This window comes from Embiotoca jacksoni, unplaced genomic scaffold, assembly GCF_022577435.1.
Source record: "Embiotoca jacksoni isolate LCO1_2020_lvr unplaced genomic scaffold, fEmbJac1.0.p SCAF_21, whole genome shotgun sequence".
In the NCBI taxonomy this organism is placed as follows: Eukaryota; Metazoa; Chordata; class Actinopteri; family Embiotocidae; genus Embiotoca; species Embiotoca jacksoni.
Window position 1 is genome coordinate 8308785 of NW_027185352.1, and position 19517 is coordinate 8328301.

General features: G+C 41.3%; 3 protein-coding genes across 4 annotated transcripts; all 3 read right to left on the reverse strand.

Moving 5' to 3' along the window:
- Window positions 1–1369: 1369 nt before the first annotated feature.
- Window positions 1370–8887, reverse strand: ube2nb (ubiquitin-conjugating enzyme E2Nb). Of its 2 annotated transcripts, none has more exons than XM_069156750.1 (4): window positions 8779–8887; window positions 6508–6754; window positions 5154–5294; window positions 1370–3081 (listed from the first exon to the last, which is right to left on the reverse strand). In XM_069156750.1, exons 1-4 carry the CDS (start codon window positions 8806–8808, stop codon window positions 3038–3040), a joined length of 462 nt encoding a protein of 153 aa, XP_069012851.1. In that variant the 5' UTR covers window positions 8809–8887; the 3' UTR covers window positions 1370–3037. The 2 variants fall into 2 exon arrangements, with proteins under 2 accessions (XP_069012851.1, XP_069012850.1); XM_069156749.1 differs by lacking the exon at window positions 8779–8887 and adding an exon at window positions 7788–7950.
- Window positions 8888–10594: 1707 nt separating this feature from the next.
- Window positions 10595–12963, reverse strand: mrpl42 (mitochondrial ribosomal protein L42). Its single transcript, XM_069156962.1, has 5 exons — window positions 12865–12963; window positions 12499–12562; window positions 11761–11845; window positions 11258–11421; window positions 10595–10749 (listed from the first exon to the last, which is right to left on the reverse strand). The coding sequence occupies exons 1-5, from the start codon at window positions 12941–12943 to the stop codon at window positions 10704–10706; spliced, it is 438 nt and encodes a 145-aa protein (XP_069013063.1). The 5' UTR covers window positions 12944–12963; the 3' UTR covers window positions 10595–10703.
- Window positions 12964–13605: 642 nt separating this feature from the next.
- pwp1 (PWP1 homolog, endonuclein) lies at window positions 13606–19193 on the reverse strand. Its single transcript, XM_069156751.1, has 15 exons — window positions 18991–19193; window positions 18765–18823; window positions 18475–18629; window positions 18243–18328; window positions 18041–18137; window positions 17799–17909; window positions 17475–17608; window positions 17131–17201; window positions 16823–16919; window positions 16654–16715; window positions 16464–16575; window positions 15692–15782; window positions 14610–14731; window positions 14419–14524; window positions 13606–14266 (listed from the first exon to the last, which is right to left on the reverse strand). Exons 1-15 carry the CDS (start codon window positions 19054–19056, stop codon window positions 14169–14171), a joined length of 1467 nt encoding a protein of 488 aa, XP_069012852.1. The 5' UTR covers window positions 19057–19193; the 3' UTR covers window positions 13606–14168.
- Between the last annotated feature and the right edge of the window lie 324 nt (window positions 19194–19517).

Below are 19517 nucleotides of genomic sequence, written 5' to 3' on the forward strand. Positions count from 1 at the left end.
GCCAGAGGAGGAAAAACACAGGACTAACCGATACCATGAATACTGCTCATCACCAAGAGCTGCATTAAAGGGCCCTGCTATTGTGTACTCTGGTTTATTTTGCTGCCTGTTTTATTGCGGGTATTTTTGTTGCATCGTTGCAGGTAATCACGGTTTGTGATGCTTTGTGCGCGGTTTTGCTCACTTTAAAGATGTTTTTTTTGTGTCGTTCCCTCTCGATGTTCAGGCCCCTTTTAAAGGCCACTTTGTGATATTGGGTCGTCACAAACGCCGTTGACTCATCGGCACCTTCCTGCTATTGGAACTTGTTGAACATCTAATTGTTGAACTCAACTGTTGAAATACCGACGGTCCTACTTCCTGCAAAACCAGATGAACCGTTTCTCACTTCATACCATGCGTGCGAAATGTTTGTGTGCCGGCTTTTGATTTGAGAATTTCCCGACCGACACTCCAGAGGCCCGAGTCGTCGAGTCTGAAATTTAAAATGTGCCAGCAGGCTGCAGGAGAAGAAGCTGTCGCAGCGTACGGACTGAAAAGGAAGATGCTTTCTCAGTGCGAATTCATTAAGGGGCACGTAAAGGGTGAAACTGATGACACTATCACTACGATAAACGTTTCACCTTTCACACATCCACAACATCATAAAACAGAGGAGACTCCTCTTACTTACTCAACTCAGTTTATTTACAGAGTGTTTGAAGAGCCATGTATGCAAATGTGCTGAAATTACCGACAGAACTCTTTTGTTTTATTCTTTACACACGGGGAGCTGATTAATTAAGAGTTTGATCTCTCAGTATCGTTTGATCTATATGCTTCAAAAATCCAGTGAGTGACTTTTTCTGGGTTTAGGTTAACTGTCAAAGTCCCTCAGGGGGAGGGAGCGGGGGGGGGGGGGGGGGGGGGGGGGGGGGGGGGGGGGGGGAGACAATAAATTAACCGTGTTTTAAGCCGTGCTCCATCTTCCAGACTAAATACAGCAAGTTAGAAACAGTTAATATTTCTGGGCGACGACGGGACACAAACGAATCTAAGCAACACCGAGCCTGCGATAATCCGGCGAAGAGCGAGAAAAGAGAAGCACCAAAGAAAGAAAAGACGAGAAATAAGCTTTACGAGAACATCAGCCCTCTCTCGGATGAGCCAGACTGAAGCTATATGGTGGTAGAGTCTAAGTATGTGGCAGCAAGCCTTTAAAGTCCTGATCTGATCCCGGCGATACAGCATCTATTAAAAAAGGAAAGTTTAAGGATTTTTAGAAGTCCGATTCAAAAAAAGTTTGACACGAGGTTTCACGTGTTTGATTTAGATTTTTTTTTTTTTTCCTAATCGGTTAATACAAAATCCATAGCGGCGTGATAACACCTTTAATGTTGAATATGTTTTTTATTTCTCATTTTTCCTGCTACCACAATGACCCAATTTCCCCTCAGGAATCGATTAAATGCACTTTGAATAATTATCACAGATCACAGAAAGATTAACCGAGGCGGAACAACTTTTGTTACCGACGACAAAAAAAAAAAACCTCCTCACAACTTTCCCTTTCAAGAAAAACCCTCCGACAAAACACCCAAGACGATGACTAGTCTGAACTGTCCTCACATCAGTTTGGTTGTGGTACATGCCTTTTTTTTTTTTTCTTCTTCTTCTTTAATGGAGCAACACTGAAAATAAAATAAGAGAAACATAGATAGCATGGACAGACAGTTTAAAAAAAAAAAAAGAAAGAAAAAAATAAAAGATAACTTTCTACACTCTTAAAAAAAAAAAAAAAAAGTCATTTTCAACACACCTCCTTTTCCACACAATGAGTGTTTGTCATTTCTGCCCGTCTGAATGTGTTGGGAATTACTTTTTTTTTTTTTTAAGCATGTGGAAGTACTCTTCTCACCCTCCCCAAACTGTCCCACTGGTCACTGAGAAAAACAAATAATAATAATAAGTGTATGAAACAAACATCCAGTTTCTCAAGACTGAAAATGTTGAAATATAAGTAACTACAGCAACATTTCACATCACTACTGAACACATTTGCAACATAATAGAAGCACATTCCTCACCTAGATGGCGTCACACAGTAATCTGTCTTCTCTATCAACCTAAGACCAATGTTAAGATGTAAATATTAAATAGAGATTAAAAAAAAAAAAAAAACTACATCTGCAGGGGCCACAAATGAACACTAACCATCATCTATATGCTTTTAGATGGCAAATTTGTCAGGTGCTTTTCTGGGTGTTGTCAAATTCTTTTTACAGTAAAAAAAATTGTTGGCTTTAACGTCCCTCATTCAGACAGCTGGTTTTTATTCAGATCGTCATGTTCGTGAAGTTAAAGTTTATGTGGGACTGATGAAGACTTTGAGGATGTTTTTTTTTTTTTTTCCCCTACTTGTTTTCATGTCAAGCTTTACAGATAAGATCACCTTTAACGTGATCTAATTTGACTCCCCTCCCCACCCGAAAAAAAAAAAAATCAGCAAAGGGAAACCTCATCAGTCATATTTTTTTTTTGTCTGTTTAGTGGGGAAGCCGACGGCCCGACTCCACGTGCTGAGATAACAGGACGTGTCTCTCAAAAATAAAAATGACGTACAGATGTGTTGACAAATAATGCGTGTGTTAAAAGAAGGACAGCTTTAATGCATGTATACTTTTGCAGACGTACCAGCATGTGCCTAGTTCAGGACAACGTATTGCATGTGATATTTAAGACTGTAGTGGGGAGGGTGTCATTCTCTGTCCATGCATTTAAATAGCAACACAGGGGGGGGGGGGAAGAAAAAAAAAAGAAAAAAAAAAGGCTAACACATTTAACGCGTCTTAGAGAGGAAAATAAGTCACCCAGAGGTCTGCAGCAGTAAATCTTGTCATTTCTTTCAAATAGATTTGGACTTATAATCTTTTTTTTTTTCTCTTTTTCTTCTTCTTTTTTTTTTTTTTTTTTTTTTTTTTGTGTCCGTTAAATTCAAATGTTGACAGAATAGGAGTACATTTTGTGGATCACATTCAGACGCCTCGTCTCTCTTCTTCTATACTTCAGAGTTGCCCGCGTAGAGCCTGGTCCATGTTCGGGCTGCGGAGGAGACAAACACGACACGGTTTGCGTTGGGAGTGACGGGCCGAGCGGAGGGACAGGAAGGAAATCAAATTCACACAAAAGGAAAACGAAGCAACAAAGTCTCGCATCGAGAGGCAGCCGACAGGAACTGACGTGTGCCAGGATTTCAAATACTGAATCAAAATAATGAATTGAGAGCATAAATTTGACGATGGATTATTATTATTAAGCTTATCAAGGAAAAAAATGTCCAACCTCCTAGTATTATTTATGTTATTTATCAACTAATTAATAGGATCTTAAATAAAACCGTTTTCCCGGGGCCGAGCTGACATTTTCCAAACTGCTTGTTTTGTTCCCAAAAAATATTCACTTTTTCACAATGGTAAATTTCCAGGAAGCTCGAACAAGAACGTTTGTTGGCTTTCACTGTAAAATTGCTGAAAATGCGCATTCTAGCTTTCTAACCCCACTTTGCCGCGGGTTGCTAGACGTGTACAAACAAACATGTTATTTACCCTTGCACCCTAACCTCACCAACGTGGGTCTCGTGGACGCAGGAGTTGTTTTTTTTTTTTTCCCCCTCTCCGACAGCGGAGATGAATCAAAGCCGGCTTCCTGCTCTCGTCGTGGCTGCAAGCTGTATCAGCCGGAGAGCTGCTGGAGCTCCGAGTCGGGACTACCGGCACGATCAGCGCAAGAGCTTCTGACGTCTGCATCCTCTCGCCATTATCAGGGCGGGGAGTCCCGAGTTTCAGGCGTTTGGGTCGACGTCTGTCCACTGATAAATTCACCTTGATGGGTTTTATCGCACTTCTGTTGCACTAAAAAGGAACGTCATGCAGGTAGTCGTCGTTACTTCGACTACCGCTATCTTCACTTCACCTGTCTCCCTCTGCTCTGCTCCGCCCGTGTGTGTGTGTGTGTGTGTGTGTGTGTGTGTGTGTGTGTGTGTGTGTGTGTGTGTGTGTGTGTGTGTGTGTGTGTGCGTGCGTGCGCCCTTCATCAAACTCGCCAAGAGCAGAGGAGAGAAACTAGTTCCACCATCATTGACAACAAATCGCTCCCACTAATCTTAGATGAAACTGGTGCACGTAAATTCGATAAGTTATGCAAATTCGATGCGTCGTTTCTTTCCGGTTTAGTCTGGACTCTTTGTTGGAACAAAACAAGCAATCTAGAAACATCAAGTTGAACCCGCAGAAACTGTGATGGACAAACATAGTCATAAAAAAAACTATTTAACACGTTTGGGGAGGGGGGGGGGGGGGGGTGGACCACTGATAACCGTCCTAAAACAAGACTAAACCTGAACGCACCACAAGCCTGCAGACTAATTTTAGCTTCTTTGAACATTCAAGTATGAAAGAGACAATATTTAAATGATGTTTTCGTTCAGTAATTCTAGTTTGAGTCAAAAGCATTTCTAGGAAACTAAAAGAGAAACTATGAAAAAATAACTATGTTATGATGGATTACCAGACATAGATATTGATTCTGAGCCTGATTTTTAGAGTGAAACTCCATTATTCAGTTAGTTTTGAATCGGTACAAAAAAAAAAAAAATCTGCTGTTATAATATGACAGTTATAAATATCTCCTTGTATTTATGCCGTCAAAGTGGCCTCTGAATTTCATTTCCTCTGAGTCGGGAAACAAAACTTTATGATCACTTGAGCCTTTTCTTTACTCGAACAGACACACTATGATTTTCCCAAAATGGTGGAAGGATCGGAAATCTAGCTGAAGAAAAGTCTTCAGTCGGCTGTTGTGTCTGACGATCAACAACCTTGAGAATTACATTATTTGTCTGCATCTACAGCCAGATTATGTTCCCAGCTTGGTCCACCCCACAAAGTTGCTGACCGGGTTGTTTTGCAGTTGTTATTCTTCTCCACCCGGGAAAACCGCCGCTGACAAAGTGACACCAGATCTTTGAATCATTCGGTGTAATTTGTAACGCCTCCGGGAGGCGAGTCGGGAGGTCTGAACTCGGCCGACGTTTGCTGCCATCTGCGACCACCTGTGGCGAGATTAGCGCAGCTGGTCCTGAAGGCTTAAAGGAAAAACATCAGTCGACTCCTCACCTGTCTCAATGGCATGGCTTTCGTTTTTCTTCCACTGCTCTGCGACGTCATTTGCCAGGGGATCATCTGGATTGGGAGCACTTAATAACGCCTGGATAGATAGCAACACTGTACGGATCTGCAGGGCTGGAGACCACTTGTCTGCGAGAAGTTCAGAAAGAGATGCAGAGAGAGAGAGAGAGCGAGAGAGAAATAAACAAAAAGTTAGTCATGGAAAACGGGGGAAACATCAGATGAGCACTAAAACTGATCAGAAACGGCTGTGAAATCCTTTTTCCAGACTTCAACTCAATGTTTGGCAAACTCTGAGCCGCACTCTCCAAACAAACATTGACTTGAGTTTGTTTACCTCAAAACTTGATTTAATGGCTGTTATTACGTGCTTACAGAGGCTTTGTGCAAATAGAAGCGGCTGCTTTTCAGCCATTTCTAATTTCTTCTCCGGCTGTGACAATAAAACTCCATCTGTGACTCGGTGCCTCACAATGCTGGTGTGTATGTTTGCGTGTGAAAGTCTCTTGACTTGTGTCGACCCGTCAAGTCAAATGTGAGCCAACCGTTGAGTGCATAAGTTGCTGAGAAGGTACATCTACACGTGGCGAAGAAAAGGCGTAATCCATGTATTATCCATATTATATCTTGCCGGTGTAATGCGAGTAATTAGCAATAACGTTTGAACCTCTAATTTCCCTATCTGGATGTTGATTACATCCACAATATAAAAATGTCATATTCCTACAAAACTGCACCACCTAAGATGCGAAGAAGAAATATTTTCAACATCAACATTAAATCGAACGGTCCGGCAAGGTGTTATATTGTATTTTTATTCAAATCTAACTTTAGGGAGACTGTCATAGTTTTCTACTTCCTGCCTCCGTTTGCATTGTTCCTATTTAATGGTTGGGGGTTAAAACACAACACAAAATCAACCACGGTCTGCAACAAATCTCTGCAATTAAACATTGACACAGTGCTTTTGAGAATCAAAACAGCGTGATAAAAATAATATTGCGCTACTCAAGCGTATAAAACACCAGAAGGCCAATGTAAAGGAGTGTTTGGTGAAGCAAGAACATGTAAAATACAGTTTTATTAGGGAGTTGCTCGTGAACAAATTGACAGGCTGTGACTGTCATAAAGATATAAAAGCCAGTAATGCGAGTTTTAGTTGTTTACTGCAGCTTCGTCTGTTTATGACGCTTTTTAGTTTTACAAACCAAGCAAAAGAAATGCTGGTTTACAGGCCTGCAGGATTCTGTCAGTGTGAGTCGACTACAATGTCAACCGGGAACAAATGACGTGCACAGATTCACAATTCTTCAAACTGAATGTGTTTGATGCGTTTTCTCACCTTTCAAAATGTCTAAACATATTCTTCCCAGTTTGTCGACATTGGGGTGATAGATTTTGGTCATGAATCGCACTTTGGGAGCTGCCATGGGATACTCTTCTGGAAGAAATAGTTCAAGTTTAAATGTGCCTCCTTCAAAAGGAGAGTCTTGAGGCCCCGCGATGACCACGTGGAAGTAGCGCGCGTTCCCTTCGTCGGGCGTAGCCGTGATCCCTGGGACGGGCTCTGCCATCAACCGCTGTGTCTCCTGAGTGTGGTCACAATGAGAAACACACAACAGTGCTGTTGACATTTATGAATAATACGAAAACACAACAGCGCTGTAGGACGAACTGTGGGCGAGTCAGCAGACAACAGACTTTCAGATGAGCACATACAACTTCACCCTGGTTAGTCACGCACACTTTCAACCTCACCCACATACCGACATGGAAACAATCCACAAGCTGTTGTCGAACACAAAAAAAGTAAAAAAAAAAATAAAAAAGGTAGCCGGAGGACGGATCACTACAAGTGTGCAAAGGAATTCCCGCTGAACCAAACTGCTAATTTGTGGAAAACAATCAATTCAGTCTTTAAATAACATTTAGACCGACCGAGACCTGGTAAAAAAAAAAAAAAGGAGAATCTTCACAGATATCAATCACTTCAGGGCTTCATCAAATTATCTGCCAATTCCTTTCTCAATTACTCTCCTCACTGATTGGTCTAAAATCTGTCAAAAGTTCGCTCATGATTTCTGAGCGAAAAAAAAGAGAAAAGTCTTCAAATAGCTTACTGTGTCTGACATAATGTACAAAAAAACAAAGTTACAGCAACAAACAAGTAAATAAACCAGGAAATAATCTCACTTAAAGAAATGAATGGAGCTATCCAAATTACAAGTCTATTATTAGTATTATGGTATGAAATAAAATGTCATCTTAGATCTAAGATATTGTCATATGGTCTCTTTGAAGTGATGTCATTTTATAAACTGCACACTTTTCTAGCGGTGCTATTATTTGCCTAAATCAACTTACTCATTATATCCACATTACTGATGATTATTTAACAAAAACCCGGTGTAAATACTTTGCGAAAGCACTTCTAGTCATCACTACAATATGAATATCAAAGATATTGTTTTTCTGTCCACATCGCTGAGCCCTGGTCAATCTGATAATACCTTAAATTGACTGTTATAACCTTTTTTTTTTTTTTTTTTTTTATTACCAGTTAACTAATTGTTCCAGTTTATTTTGTGTGCATAAATTGTATTAACAATAAAAAAGACGTGCCATCTTCTCAGCTTTACCGTCCACCACCAGCATAGTGCGACACCACGGGATAACCGAAACCAGAAGACGAAAAAACAAAATAAGGAAGTGGAATATTTTTTTTGTTCTTATTTCATTTGCTCAAGCAGGTGCAGCAAAAACATTTGCAATCAACAGGAAGGAAAACTCCTGAATTTAATACAACTACCTCCCCGATGTGAGTGTAAAACAAGATAAAAGGTTGTTTTGGGAGAAGCTGGCTCGTGTTGTTTTTTTAGTCACTGGGTGTCAAAACCTGTCAAACCTGAGAAATAGCTGCGAGATGTGGCGGAAAAAAAAAAAAAAAAAAAAAAAAAAAAAAAAAAAAAAGAGCTGATCGCGCCCACTGCCGTCAGTCCGTCCGTCCGTCCGGGCCTGGCCGGTTCAGGGGGAAGGAGGACCGCAGCGCAACAGGCCTTACGTCCCCCCGTCCCACCCCCAAAACAAATATACATCCATACTAATAGCTTCGCTCCGTTTGGGTCCGTCTACACGATCCCGGACCACAAAGAGAAACGTTTCACACCAGCGACCGACATGTGTTACGAACCAGCGGAGCTAACCAGCTCGTTAGCCTTTAGCTTCCTCCTCCTCCCCACGACAAAAAAAAAAAAAAAACGAATCCATTCATATGACGACAAAAACTTCCGTCTCCCATTTATTCATTCGTGCTTGAAAAAAAAAAAAAACGACGAAGCGAAAACTACAAATAAAAAGCGAGGCGAGGACAAATCGGCTCGTAACGATAAGTGAGCCCGGAGCCGAGAGGAGAAGGGAGTGAACGGAAGTGGCAAACAAAACACTTTGACTCGGGTCGGCGAGCTAACGAGAGCTAACAGCGCGAGCTGCGCTAACGTCAGAGCCCCGCGCGACAAATGGTCGTAAAGTGTCAAACCACCAAAAAAAAACAACCTCCACGATACCGACACGCAGCCTCGTCAGATATACACACACGGTGCGGTGTCAGGTGTACCTTTATAATCCTACGAGGCAAACCGGCCATCTTGTGTTAGCTATTATATTTTTAGCCGTGGACTCGCCTTCTCTTCAGGTCGGACTGACTGAGCTGCCGGGGCGGGGACAGATAACTCTCTTCCGGTGGCTTCGGATGACGTCAGGAGATAATAAATACACTTAAAAAAAAATTTAAAAAAATAATATATATATATTTTTATATATATATAGGAGTAAAGTAAAAAAAAAAGTAGAAATATAAATACGACATTTTGGTCAGATTTCAGATATCTTGTCAATGTCAAAGCATCAAAAATGTTTTCAAATACATTTTATTTATTTAGATGTTGTGATTTTAATGGAAAACGTTTATTTGTTTATTTTTTTTTATTTTTTTATGTCGTAATGATTTTGGCAAGTTCTGGGATGACACAACAGTCAAAAGTATACACAACTAAACTTTATATTTGACCTTACAATTCGTAAGGTTATGTTTAATATGTTACCCTTTTTAATATTTAACCCTGTCATCCATTTATACTGATGTAGTACATACATAAACAGATAGTAAAAATGTATTCTTATAAATAAAATGAAATGTCAGATGAACTAAGAATTAAAAGTCTTGCTTTCTGTTTTTTGTCTCTGTGGTAGATGTTTTAATTATTGTCAAACATTGAGCTCTTTTTCATGATACATAAAAATGTGGCATGAAGAGCAGCAGTACGGGGCAAAAGTAAATTCATGAATAACATAATTCATATTTCTATAATTTTATTCATTCCATTTAAACAAGAGAAAAACTTATATCAATATTTGTCATGATCGCCCTTTACCTGCAAGAGCGCCATTTCTTGACCTGTTTTAAAGGTACTTGTAAAGTTGATAATTCCCAACATCCTGGAGAACTTTCCACATTTCCTCTGAGGATCCCAGAGTCTTCTGTCTCCTCATCTAATGCCTGACTGACTCCATGATGATGAGACGAGGGCTTTCATGTGTATTGGACAAAGGATAAAGAATCTAAATATCTAAAGTCACTCCTGGATACGTGATTTCTTTGGATAGACAAAACAATCTGCATGGGGAGAATACAATGTGTTTGAGCTGCATACAAAGAAGAAATCACTTTGAAATATAATTTTATGGAGCTGTCAGTCAGGTTGGTGTATTTTTCTGGTGGCGGGCCGATTTACTTACATTGGAGGACTTGACTTTGATACAAGCCGAGTTGTGTCTATATCCTTTTTAGAGGACCTACTAGCCTGACAGTGAATGTCTCACAAATGCACAAAAAGGAGCATCCCGCTCACAGGCTAGAAGATCCAATATGGTGAGCCAATCACAAGCAACAGTTTTGAATTACATCGCAGCTGCACAGGATTAAACCTGTTGTGATGTGGAGGACCTTCACCGATCTCGACAAGGACAAACAGCTTGAAAGTTTCTTTCCGGCAGGTTCAGTTAAACGTCTTCGCTTTCATTCATGTCTTGTGGTTTGTTCAAATCTAATATGCCCGTTTTGTTTTTTTATCACTCTAGTTCCAAGCACAAGATGTTTTTACATTTAGCTGCATAATCACTTCTTCATACTGCTTTTAACGAGCACTGACAGCCACCAGCTCTTACTCACTCTCCTGAAAGCATTGTTTTATGGCAGATTCATGCATAAAAAAAACCATGAAGCACCAAATACAGTGCAATGATGTCCATCTGTTATAGGATATTTATTGAATACTTTTTTTTTTTTTTTTTGCAGGCTGTAAAATGAAGCGCAGCAAATCCATGAAGTGTTTAAAGAAAAAGATAGTGCATATTTTAAAGCCAAGTAATGACTCCGCTGTAGCAGCAAAAACCAGCGACAGACAGGTTCATATTCGAGTTTATTATACATTATGACAACAAGACAAGTATCATTAGCAGATTGGTAACTTTGGTCTTCAGCTATCTGTCCTTTGGGGGGTTCTTATTCACGCGTCTCATGCGATACCTGCAGTGAAACAGAGGAGAAAGAATATCGATCAGTATCTACAGACAGACCTGTGACGAGCAAACGTATTTTCTTTCAGCTCTCGTATATCGATTCACAATTACGATGATCTCAGCCTAATAGGCCAAAAATCATCAAGCTGCTTACCAAGCAAGATAAATCAATGCTTTGAAGCAAGTAAAACCTTCCTTGCTAAAATGTAATGAGGAAAAAATTCTTTCACATTTCTCATGCCTGACGTCCAGCACAGCAGATACCAGATCGAGTGTGATCAATAACAGTGATACAGCCAAGGAGGCTTCAGTGGTTTGTCAGCAGTTTTGGCAGTTAGTCTACAGCTCATCTCCTGCGGCAGTGATATCGAACCCAGTGGGCACTCGGCCAAAAGGCAACTCGAGACAGCAGCAATTCATTAGTAACAGGAGACCACTTTGTGTAAAAAGGCACCGATTCTACCAACAGCGGCATCAAAGGCCTTCGTCAGTACGAGTGCTATTTGTGTACTTACTGTCCGACTGGATAAAAGCGGTGCTTCGTGGTGAAAAACATCTTGCTCAGCTCCTCTATCGTGGGTCCCTGTTTGTCCTTCAGCACCTCCTTGCTGAGGTGGGCCTTTAGGACCTGATCGTGGGTGTCAGCTCGGTTGGTCAGCGGGTTGGGTCGTTCTATCGGCTGCAAACATTTACAGACGTGATGAGGCGTCTTTAACACATTCCCATCTTGTTTTTTTTTTTTTAAATATACAATGTTCTCCAATGACATCACCGTGTGAAAGCTTTATTAAATCAGGTTCCTTTACATTAACATGATCAGTTTTAAAATGTAACACTTCTTAATACCTTACAGTTTACAGGGCAAACATCTTTAAAAATAAACTGTATCGTGTAAATAACCAGCATCGACCTCTCTCTCTGCTTAAAAAAGTGCCCATCAATTAGACAATTCGATGGAGGCTCATCAGACAATTAGACATACTGATAATTAAGATACTAGTAAAAAGCACTCTTTTACCTGCGTGAGCTCATAAGGGATGTCGACAGTAGGATGGTAGCACACGACGGTTGTACCGTCTGAAGTCACACCAATGTCCACGTCACTAAACCCGAGAGGTAAGAAGGTTAATGTCCCAGTCACCTTGTAACAAAGTGAAAAATAAAAACGCACACAAACGCAATCTAACTGCAGGCATGAGACATTTTCCGACACATTGACACTCAAAAACTCTTTATTCCCTCTGCGGTAATTTAGTGCTCGTCCTCACGCACACCTTAAGCTCAAAAAGTGAAAAGTAAAACAAAACTAATACTAAAACACATCAGTAGTTGAGGAGTGTTTGGATAGAAAGTAGAGATTTAAAACAACCCCATTTAAAAACATCAATGTTAAAAGGTTGTGACCAGGTGATGGGAGGAAGCTGTAATAAAGGCAAAAAATAAGATTTGTTTTTTTTGTGTGTCCCCAGATTTCCATTTATATACAGCAACATCATTATGTTATATCTTCTGTATTGGTGACCACATTGAGCCCCTCCTGCACAACCTGAGACAAGGAACCTTAAAATGCTTCAGAGTTACAACTACTGTCATTATTGTTGTTTATTTTTCATCCAGTATAATAATATTATGCATTAATTTAAAAAAAAGCAGGTAAATAAAATTGCATTTTGCATTTTTTTTAAAATAACAAAAATGGTCATACAAAAAGGTGGATATTTTTTTATTTATTATTATTAATAATTCATGAACACACCAGTTCGGGCCATCAAGTGAAGGAGCTTCGACACTGGACTTCAGTCGAACCGGAACCAAACAAGCTGCAACAGAAAACCAAACAAAGATACCAATTAATCAAAATTACATAACGAAACAAATTATCACATTTCAGACGTCTGATTATAACTCAACGTGACCAGTTTTACTTTAACTGTTATTCACTAAACTTCCACAACGTTAATACAGATGTTCATATTGAGGCGCGAATATGAGTGAAAACACAAAGCTGCTGTCAAGGTGAACAACCCGTTAACTTCAACAGTTGTTTTAACCTTCACAACCGCTGAACTCAGTCAAACAGACGTGACTTCCGGCAAATAATAAATAAAACCACGCAACTTACTTTGCACACATCGCAGCTTCGAGCCGGCAGAAAGCCGCGTTAAGAAGCTGTGAAGCTTGCACAGATGACCCGACGCCATGCTTATGTGTTTTTTTGTACTGTGCGTCACTGTAATAGTTCCGACGAGGCGATCCGACTCACTTTTACTAGTTCCACTTCGTATTCGACCTTAACACAGAAGTTCCTGCCACCCCCACCCACCAAATAAAATAAAGCAAGATAACATGTCTATATTTAGAAATAAATTCTGTAAAAACACAAACGAGTTTTGACATTTCTTACCCGATATGACGAGATGTTCTATCCTAAGTATTTGGTTCACTGAAAAGGTTTATCATTTGAAGTACACCATATTTTAGCACCCTAACCTAAAGAGCCAGTCTCCTCACTTTAGTTTATCACTGTAAGTGGCTTTTTTTTTTTCATACAAAACACACCAACTGAGATTCAAATTTGAAGTGGATGAAAGTGAAGATATTACTTATTATATAACTACTGTAATTATTCCATCTTTTATAGTTAAGATAAAAAAAAAAAACGGTTTGATTAGGGTTGAGCTGTTTGGATTGCGGGAATCTTTCTGAGCCTGACATGAATTGAAACACATGTACAGCAGCATCAGACACCTCCACACAATTGATATCACATTTCATCCACGTTAAATAAAACTACAATGTTGTGCAGCTGAGGGAAGTGGAGCATGCACGCAGTGCAGATTGCACAAAAATCAACATTTACAAATTTGATAAACTGCTTTTCTTTATTGAATATACAGAGTAATATTTTTCATTAAACTGGGAAAATGTTGGAACACAGTCTTCTTTTAATATTTTATTTCACCATCAGTTATTACCAGGAGACCCAGGTATGCAATATCACAATGTAAATCAGCCTCTTGCATGTTCTCCATGTGAAAACACTCTTTGTAGCATTAATACATTTGTAATGTACAGAGAAAGGCAAACTGGAACAGCTCCCAAAGTAATATGAACAATTTAAACAATAACTCGTAAAATCCAGGAAATATTCACTAATATGAATATAAGAAACATTTTTGCTCTCCTTTTCTTAAAACACCTCTGAATTTTCATTCATTCGTGTCAGTGTTGGTGTTTGTGGCGAGAGAAAAGCTGAAAAGCTTTTCTTTTGGTCTGCGAGCGCGTTGTCAGGCCTTTCTGTGCAGGTTTATCCGATCCGAATCAGCCGCTGCACTGCGGGGGCGGCAGCACCAGCGGGGCAGCCTGATGCGTTTCCACGGCAGCTCACTTTATTCACGTTTACCAGCTGTTGTTGCATCAGGAGCGTCACTGGAAGACTTCCATGTCTGGTGCGGCTGCAGCGCTGGACGCCTGCGATCCCGCATTCGCCACCAAGCGCTCTCGATTGCCGAACACCTGGGCCACTGAAGGTAAACAGTCACAATAACACGTGAGCATTATTCACTTCACAACTGACTTCATAAAAAGAGCTCTGGCACGGTGTTTTATTCCCTAATCACGGAGCAAGTCACACGTTGGCCACCGAGCAACACAAGTGTGTGAGTATCAACCGTACCTGCTGCAACGTCGCTCACATCCCAAACCCTCAAGCCTTCTTTCTGTCCCCCGAAGGCGTAGACGAAGGGCATGTCCGGGCAACATGAGGAACAGAACAGCACGCCCTGTTCACAGGAGCCACAGGAAGCTATTATAACACCTTTAACAACCACAAGCCTCACAACTGCAGCAGATTGTACAGGTTCTCACCATTTTCATGTCCCGTGAGTGCACCAGGTTGGGCTTGTTGCCTAAAATGTCCCAAATCTTAACGTGTTTGTCAGCTGATGAGGTGACCAAACATCCTTTAATCTGGCTGCTGAGGTCCAAACCTGCAGGAGTTTAGATGTGAAACACATGAAGTTGACTTAGAAAGACATTTAACAGGAGCAGGAATATTCAGGGTTTCACCGACATGTTCTGTGTACATTTACTTTATTCGCTTCTTCTGTTCGGGGTCAAATAATGCAGAATCTCATCCCAGCGTGCAGACTGTGAGAGATCAGCCTTCCATCACAGAGTTATAACACATCTAGATGAGCACTCCCGTTATAACCGTATAAGAGCCACAAGAGAATTCAAATATCCTGTTCATCCTGCGTTTTGTTTGCGCTGTGACAGGAAACCAGAACGTCATGATGCAGCAGGTGCAACATGGTTTGGCTGTGTCTTCTGACGAGTTCATACCCCGACAGTTTGAACTTTCTCTGCCTGATTTTGTTGATCTGCTGAATTGGCTGATTTATATACTTCCGGTGTGAGAAAGCAGAGTACGCTGGTGAATTAAATTTGATCGGTCAGTGTTTTATTTGGTGTTGTTAGCTCCTACTTTGTGTTGTACCCTACAGACAAAGTTAATCCAGTGTTGGCGCGGTTTTGGTAAAAGATACATTCAATATAATTCTTTCATATCTGTATTTCACATATAGCAGGAGCTCGTTAGCAGGAGGAGAACACATTTCGACCGCAGGGTCTTTTATTTTGAAAGGTGACTGAATTCTCTTTGTTGTCCCTGACTTCCTGCCCGGCTGATCTGCTCTGTGCAGCCTAATGAGGCTTTTGTCAAAGTTCGACTCTGAAGTCGTGAACGAATATGGTTTCAAACACTCACTGAAAAACAAGCTCGCCACCAGTTTCCCCACATTTCCCTGGTGTGTATGAATGTTAACGCATCCTCCCCAAATGAGTCATGACCAACACAGCCCACCGCCCACCGCCCACCACACACACACACACACACACACACACACACAAACACACAAACACACACACAAACACACAGTTCTACCAACCTGACACTTCTTCATCGTGTGCCCTCAGTGTGAACACGGGCTTATCTGAGCGTGCGTCCAGACAGTAGACAAAACCATCCTCTGTGCTGGCCTGAAAAACACACACACACACACACATATATACACACACACACACACACAGTCGAGTTAACCACTGAGCTTGTGGTCTGTCGGTTGCAAAATGAGTGCACACACACACCAGCTGGATTCATACCAACATTAAAACATACAATAGTTTTGGAGGAATGTAAGCGACAAAGAGGCGTTTCAGTGTGGTTGAGCTTTGATGCTTTTGAACGTCCTCTAACTAATGAAAAATATCAGAAACATTTTCCAAGACAGTGTGTCTCTCAAACAAATACGCTTGTTGAATGAAATAAACCACATGCTCATATGCAATGTAAAAATGTAACCTAAACTCAAGCGACCTGAACGTCAGCCACAGGCATCAGTTTCAAACAGCTGTGGACGGATGTGGCACAACAGACAGGAGGATATTGCTCAGTTATAGAGGTATTAACACACAGATTTGGGATACAGTTGATATTTTTTATGATACACAGGCAACAAATTAATAAAAGATGAATGAATACGTTTTTAATTCGAAAGCCTCTATCAAACACTCCAATGTTCACGCAGAAATATAAAAGTTAAAAACACTGACTTTTGCATTATTGTCTTATCTTATATCTCAGCTGCTGATCGCTGACATAAAAACATTTCCTGCAGCTCTTCTGCTTTAAAAATCCAGCAGGAAGTTTGGAGCACTTACCAGGAAGTTGCAGGGTGAGAAGTGGTTCCAGACCAGACGCTCCACTTGGCCACTAAACCTCCAGGTCCGGTAGCTGGTGTCCGGACTGCGGCAGTCGTAAAGAACGGCTGTCCTGTGGAGAGAGATTATGAGCCTCAAACCAACTGTGAATGCAAACCCTATAGAATAAAATCTACTGGATGATACATACTTATCATATGATCCTGACAGCAAAGTCTGAGCCTCAAACGGGTGGAACATCAACGTCTGGACCTGAAAGATAAAACGTCTTGTTTCACAGAAGCTGGATCCTGTAAAATTCTGGGAATGTGACACCAAATATAAACAGAGATTTACATTTGTTTTGTTTCACTGAATACCTTATCAGTGTGTCTGCGCAGAGTCGTTGCTGGTTTGCCTTGAGTCAGATCCCACAAGATAACGGTTTCATCTGCAGATCCACTGGCCAACACATTCCTGAGGAAGAGGAGGTGTATCTGTTTTACAGTAAAACTCATGGCTGCATGAGCGTACATGTGCAGAGCAATGCAGTGTCTGCACATTAAATAAGGATTAACACAAATGGTCTGGAGAAAGTTTTTGTGGTTTCCAGCGGCATTAGGTGCATTTTGAGATCTGATTCTTGTACTAAATGAAGCTAATGCCTGCCAGGCCTCAGAGTACCGACCTGACCAGCTTGTTCCAGGATAAATCCAGCACTGCGTCCGTGTGCCCCTCCGCAGGCTCGGCTGCTGCCCCCTGGTAGCCATGGAAACAGACACGGCAACGTGTTAACGACATTTACCAGCAGGACATAACGTAGGAGCGCAGGACCAGAGTTTATTAATAACGCGGTGCTGAAAATGTCAACGACTCCCAATCAAAAATGTCACCAAACAACTTATTTTCTCAATAATGATATACAAAAATAATCCATCGCTGAGTCACTGTCTCACCACAACTTCAGACCTCACAGGCACCACACAGGCTACTGAGTAACATACTCAGACACTGATCAGATCACACTTGTACCTTCTTACTCTTCTTCTTCTTCTTCTTCGCGGCCTTTTTGCTCCCCAGGGAGAAAACTGGCTCTAAACAGTCCACCACGTCCAGATCCCACACGTCTATCTGAGGAGTCATGTTGCCCACAGCGGCGTAGTTCACTGCAGACAGGACGCACACGGAAGATTATCTTTATTTAAACCTTCAGTAAATCACAAAAATCAACTGACATGCATTTCATTTTTTTTTGCCAGACGGAGCTGGTGAGACCGTTAAAATGAGGTCAGCACTCTGCATTTATCGGAGCCTCAGAGGTTCATCAGAGTGAAAGCGCACTTGAGGCCGTCTCACCTGATCCTTCTCCAGGGTTTGGGTCAAAGTTCAGCACCTCCACACACAGCGGGTACGCTGGCAGCAGAATATCATGATGAACATACAGAGAGTCCTCCTCTGAGTTATAAACTGTGAAGACAGAAAGCAGTCAGTCAGTTAATACACGTCAAATGTTTCCTTAGTTAAGGGGAGTCGCAGTCTAAACAAGAAGTGTTTATGTGTCATCTCGTCATTGTCATGTCATGTGTGATAGTATTCACCAAAGATCTCCAAATTGCAGCAGTCCTTCTCTGCTTTGCCTGCCAGGATGAGGTTGTCAGTGGGTTTGATCTGGAAGTCTTCTCGCTCATAGTGGTCCTGGAAGGGAAAAATAAGACAATAAGCTCATTTTCAAGGTAAAGATTGAGTTAAATGAATGAGTTGAATCACATTTTATTGAAAAGGAGCCACACTGCGACTCACCGTATCTTTGAGGGTGATGTAGGGATCCTCTTCATTGCAGCTGAACACCGTGAGCCCGGCCAGACTGTCACCGAGGTTAGCGGTCACTGAATTTGGAGGCAGACAAACAGAGGACACGGCGTCGGTCTGTACGAAGGCAACCGGAGGTTCAGAGTCTGCGCCCGCTGCCGAAACCTCTGGGTCGTCCCTCAGCAAAGTGAAAATACACACAAACGAACACTTCCGCCTTTACCTGCATCCTCTTCGTCATATCTGTCCAGGCGGTACTCTGCCAGCTCATCGTCTTCCTCCTTTGGAGCTTCAGCAACATCGGCTGCAACGTTGTCAGGATTCTGTTCAGGAGGCAAACCTTCATCATCCTCTTCTTCCTCCTCAGCTGCCAGTTCCCTGAGTTCATTTAGAAAAATAAATAAAACCTTTTTTTTTATACACACACACACACACATGTAAATGAAACACGTGTCACGTGTTTTAGACAGAACCAGAAACACCAGTGTGTGACTGTTTTAAATCCTCTCCTACCCCAACTCTTCTTTTGCCTCCGTAATGATGCGCTGCAGCTCCTCTTGGCTCAACTCGACCTGCAGGTGGAGCACAGAGTTGGCCGAATAGTTTAGTCCATGAGGTTAAAGTTTAGTCTGGGTGTCTCGTGAAAAAGAAAAACTTTTCAAAACAAAAAGATGTTTACAGGTTAGCCGCCGGTCGGCTAACTTTAGCCAGCTAGCCCAACAAAGTTGACGTAACTTACTTTGTCAGGGGTTCCCTTGGCAACGCCTCGTCTCACCCAGCCGACACAAGTGATCTGGGCGCTCATTCTGGAGGGACCGCGTGGTTTGTTTATCAAAGACTTAATTTAATGGACAATTACGCGCTGTGTTTTTTTTTTTTTTTTTTAAAGAACGCTTCACCACGGACATGCACACACGTGAGTTAAAATGGGTCCTGTGTCGCATCCAAATGACGTCGACAGAGTGTTGAAGAATCTTGCCTGATTTAAAATGTCGTAGCGGCCTCAACCTGAGCCACGATATTAGAAATACTATGAACAGTGTTGTTGTTTTTTTGTTGTTGTTGTTTTTTTTTTAGCACGTGCAGCTTTCATAAACCGATAAATTCAAACACAGGAGGGAGAGACTATTTTGATCAGTGATTTTATGTTCATTCATTCGACGATGCTTCAGTCATAAAGGTCTGATCATTGGTGTTTTCTTTAGATAAAATGCATGGCCAAAAAAAGAGAGACTGTTTTATGCATTAATAATAATAATAATAATA

Coding starts and splice junctions, on each gene's coding strand:
- ube2nb (XM_069156749.1), bottom strand. CDS start 7,820: ATGCTGGTGGTGGACGGTAAAGCTGAGAAGATG. Junction 6,755..7,787: donor ACGGTAAAGCTGAGAAGATG/GCACGTCTTTTT, acceptor GACCACACTCAG/GAGACACAGCGGTTGATGGC. Junction 5,295..6,507: donor ATGTTTAGACATTTTGAAAG/GTGAGAAAACGC, acceptor AACTTCTCGCAG/ACAAGTGGTCTCCAGCCCTG.
- mrpl42 (XM_069156962.1), bottom strand. CDS start 12,943: ATGGCGTCGGGTCATCTGTGCAAGCTTCACAGCTTCTTAACGCGGCTT. Junction 12,563..12,864: donor GAAGCTGCGATGTGTGCAAA/GTAAGTTGCGTG, acceptor TTTCTGTTGCAG/CTTGTTTGGTTCCGGTTCGA. Junction 11,846..12,498: donor TCACTTGATGGCCCGAACTG/GTGTGTTCATGA, acceptor TCTCGGGTTTAG/TGACGTGGACATTGGTGTGA.
- pwp1 (XM_069156751.1), bottom strand. CDS start 19,056: ATGAGCGCCCAGATCACTTGTGTCGGCTGGGTGAGACGAGGCGTTGCC. Junction 18,329..18,474: donor ATATGACGAAGAGGATGCAG/GTAAAGGCGGAA, acceptor CTCCAAATTCAG/TGACCGCTAACCTCGGTGAC. Junction 14,267..14,418: donor TGTGAGCGACGTTGCAGCAG/GTACGGTTGATA, acceptor GTTTACCTTCAG/TGGCCCAGGTGTTCGGCAAT.